The 3,547-nt window shown below is 69.9% G+C and overlaps 1 protein-coding gene across 1 annotated transcript; it reads left to right on the top strand.

The window, feature by feature from the left end:
* Positions 1 to 2,040: 2,040 nt before the first annotated feature.
* On the top strand, positions 2,041 to 3,271 carry TAGLN2 (transgelin 2). Its single transcript, XM_010566888.1, has 4 exons — positions 2,041 to 2,240; positions 2,318 to 2,492; positions 2,570 to 2,672; positions 2,753 to 3,271. The coding sequence occupies exons 1-4, from the start codon at positions 2,061 to 2,063 to the stop codon at positions 2,892 to 2,894; spliced, it is 600 nt and encodes a 199-aa protein (XP_010565190.1). The 5' UTR covers positions 2,041 to 2,060; the 3' UTR covers positions 2,895 to 3,271.
* Positions 3,272 to 3,547: the final 276 nt, after the last annotated feature.

The following is a 3,547-nucleotide window of genomic DNA, read 5'->3' as shown; positions in this document are numbered from 1 at the left end:
GGCTGCGGTCCCTCGGAGTCGGCGCGGCGACCCCGGCACCCTCCTCGCTGGCCCCCGGGTGGCCGTGTCCCCGCCAGGCTGGGTCCAGTCCCCTCCCCGGTATCGCCCCGGTGCCCCCCCGGTGCCTGCGGGGTCCCCAGGGTGCCCCTGTCCTCCGTACGGTCACCTCCCCGCCGACCCTGGGCTGGCTGCGGGGTCCCCAGGGCGGCTGTGTCGCAGCCGGGCGTCCCCTCCCCGCTGGCCTCGGGGGTCTATGGGGACCCCAGGGTGGCCGTGCCCTGGGTACAGTCCCCTCCCTGCTGGCCCTAGGGTGTCTCGGGGGTCCCCAGGCTGGCCCTGTGCTGGCTGGGGTCCCCTCCCTGCTAACACTGGGAGGGTCTGTGTGGTCCCCAGGGTGGCTTGGTCCCAGCTGGGCTGGTTATAGTGCCCTCCCTGCTGGTCCTCGGAGACCTATGGGGTCCCCAGGCTCCCTCTGGGGACACCCGGGTGGCTGTATCCCAGCTGGGATCCCCTCCACGCTGCCCCCGGGGCTGCGATGGGCTCCCCAGGGTGGCTGTGCCCCGGCCGGGCCGGGTGCAGCCCCCTCCCGCCGTGTCCGTGGGGTCCCCAGCGCGGCGGTGGCGCAGCTGGGCTGGGTCCGGCCCTCCCCTCCGTCTGGGCAAGCCCCAGCTGTGTCGGGAAATCAGCCCTGTCTGCACCAATTTCAGCTCCTCTTTGTTTCCCAACTGGCTTGGCCCCCGGCCGGGCGCTCCCCGCGCTCCGGGGGAGCCGGCTCCCTCCCTGCTGGGGCTGCCCGTGCCCCAGCCCTCGCCCCGAGGAGCCCGACAGCGACCGACGGCTTTGGGGGGACACACGGCTGGCCCGGGGCAGCCTGCGGCCACGGGGTGGCTGCAGTGCTGGGACTTCGGACGGCTGACCTGCTGCTCCCGCCGGCTTCCCTGGGGGCTTGGGGTTGACTTTCCTCCTGTCCCCATGAGCCAGGGTGGCTTATCCCCTGGCTGCTCCTGGTGTCAAGGAGCCCCAAGCCTGAAGCCAAGCATGTGACAGGGTCAAGCCTGAAGCCAGGCATGTGACAGGGTCAAGCTCTGTCCCAAACCGAGTCTGGTCCCCCCAGGTGTGGGCTGGGCTGCCCCAGGCTGGCAGCTGTCACCTGTCACACGTCCCCATCTGGGACACGGGCACCGGGGCTGGCAGGGGCACCCGCACCCCTGAGGGGAGCAGCACATGCTCCTGCTTCTGCGTGCCAGGGTGCCCCCAAACGCCAGGGATGCAGGACTGGGCGTGGGGGGCAATGCACAGCCCGGGCAGCCTGGCATACCCACTGTGTCACTGGAGGGCAGAGGGGCTTCAGACCACCCCAGGGCTTGGAGCACCCCAGCTGCATGGGCAGGGCAGTGCTGGTCCACTCGCATCCCCCTGTGGGCACCTTGCACAACCTCCATCCTTCCTGGCACGGGTGGCACTGGTTCCGGTGCCACCTTGGCAAGGGCAATGCCTGGCCACAGGGCCCGCCAGGTCAGGTCCGGCTCCCCTGCCAGAGCGAGGGCATCGCTGCCGGCAGCCCCAGGCCCCGTGCTCCCGAGCCGGTCCCGGATCTGGCACCCAGCCCAAGCAAATGGGTGAGCTTCACAAACAAGCTTCGACCGGCAGCGAGCACCTGCCAAGTCTCCATGCGCTTGGTGGGGCTGAGCCGCGGGGACAGGGATGCTTGGGGTGGGGGATCCAGCCCCGGCACTGAGGGGCCATGGTGCTGCACCCCCTGCCCAGGGCCGAATTGCCCCATCACCCTTGGTTGGGCACGGACCCACTGCCCGCTCCTGGCTGGCTGGGCAGGAAGCAGGCAGGGCAGGGCAGAGCCCGGGCAGTGCCTGGCACGGGTGATAAGGCTCCATGCCGGACGTCCAGGCAGCCTGGCTGGCCAGGATGGGGCCCTGCCACTGTCCCCGAGGGGCTCCACCATGCTGTGGGTACAGGGCCGTGCCTGTCTCATGCCGAATGCCCCAGTGCCACCAGAGCCGCTGACAGGGGTCTGGTCTCTGCAGACCCCCCCTGCCGTCAGCATGGCAAACCGGGGACCATCATACGGCCTCAGCCGGGAGGTGCAGCAGAAGATCGACCGGCAATATGACCCCGAGCTAGAGCAGATCCTGGTGCGGTGGATCCTGGCGCAGTGTGGCGGGGACGTCGCGCAGCCAGCACCTGGCAGGGACGGCTTCCAGCAGTGGCTGAAGGACGGCACTGTAAGTACCCCTGGGGCTGGCCAGGGCAGGGGGCTGCCGCACCGTGCCACCTGACCCCCGGGGTCCATCCCATCCAGGTGCTGTGCCGGCTCATCAACAGCCTGCACCCACGGGGCCAGGGGCCAGTGGCCAAGATCCAGGCATCCACCATGGCCTTCAAGCAGATGGAACAGATCTCACAGTTCCTTCAGGCAGCCGAGCGCTATGGCATCGCTGCCACCGATATCTTCCAGACCGTTGACCTCTGGGAAGGTGAGTGGCTGGGTGGGCATGGGGGACAGGGCTGGGGATGGACAGGGACAGGGCTGAGCCTGCCTGGGGCCTTGCAGGGAAGAACATGGCGTGCGTGCAGAGGACCTTGATGAACCTGGGCAGCCTGGCCGTGGCCAAGGGCGACGGGCTCTTTGTGGGAGACCCCAACTGGTTCCCCAAGTAGGTGGTGGGTGCTGGGGGGGGGGGGGAGGCTGGGCCATGGGGTCTCACGGAGACGCTGACACCCACCGTGCCCACAGGAAGTCGCAGGAGAACCGGCGCGTCTTCTCCGAGGACAAGCTGAAGGAGGGCCAGAGCGTCATCGGGCTGCAGATGGGCACCAACCGGGGTGCCTCACAGGCTGGCATGACCGGCTATGGCATGCCCCGCCAGATCCTCTGAGCGCCTACGCCGCCCCCCGGCTGCCGCCGGCACGGCCCCCCCAGGCCCTGCCTGTGAAGGGCCCCCCGGGGCCAGCCCCCAAACTGCCTTCCCCCCCCCCGCCCTTATGGACCAGCCAGCTGTTCCCCAGCCTGGGCGCCCACCCCCCTGCCAGTATTTCCAGGACCAAAGTCTTTTTTTATTATTATTATTTTGCTGGGCACGTGTGAGGGAAGGGGGCTGCCGCACTGCCCCCCCCACCGCTGCACCTGCAACCCCCCAGTGCCTTGGGGGCCGTGGTGCCACCCCAGCTCTGCCACTGTGCTGGGGGGGCAACCCCCCCCCCCCCAATAAATGGCTCCTCTTCTTTCCAGGCCTGGATAGTCATGATGGCGGGAGGGGGGCACACCTGGGCTGGAGTGGGGAGGGTGAGGGGAGACCCCAGGGTGGAGGGGGCTGGGGGGACCCGGGCCCAGGGGTGGTTGAGGGCACCCCAGCCTGGGGGCACAGGGATCCCACTACCTCGCGCCACAGCATGGTGGCAGCCAGGCCACGCGGAGGGGCGGGGCAAGGGCCGAAGGGGCGGAGCTGATGGAGCAGGGCAAGGGCTGAGAGGTGGGGGCGAGAGGGGCGGGACAAGGGCTGGTGGGCGGGGCTGGCTGGCGGGGGCGGGG

The sequence above is a fragment of the Haliaeetus leucocephalus genome, unplaced genomic scaffold (assembly GCF_000737465.1).
Source record: "Haliaeetus leucocephalus isolate CR32 unplaced genomic scaffold, Haliaeetus_leucocephalus-4.0 Scaffold219, whole genome shotgun sequence".
Lineage (NCBI taxonomy): Eukaryota > Metazoa > Chordata > Aves > Accipitriformes > Accipitridae > Haliaeetus > Haliaeetus leucocephalus.
Note: the sequence above shows the minus strand (reverse complement) of the source record. Positions and strands in the feature narration are given on the sequence as shown.

What these genes read in the sequence shown, in the direction of transcription:
- TAGLN2 (XM_010566888.1), top strand. Translation starts at nt 2,061, where the DNA reads ATGGCAAACCGGGGACCATCATACGGCCTCAGCCGGGAGGTGCAGCAG. An exon ending in AGTGGCTGAAGGACGGCACT is followed by an intron (nt 2,241 to 2,317) that starts GTAAGTACCCCT and finishes CATCCCATCCAG; the next exon opens with GTGCTGTGCCGGCTCATCAA. An exon ending in GACCGTTGACCTCTGGGAAG is followed by an intron (nt 2,493 to 2,569) that starts GTGAGTGGCTGG and finishes GGGGCCTTGCAG; the next exon opens with GGAAGAACATGGCGTGCGTG.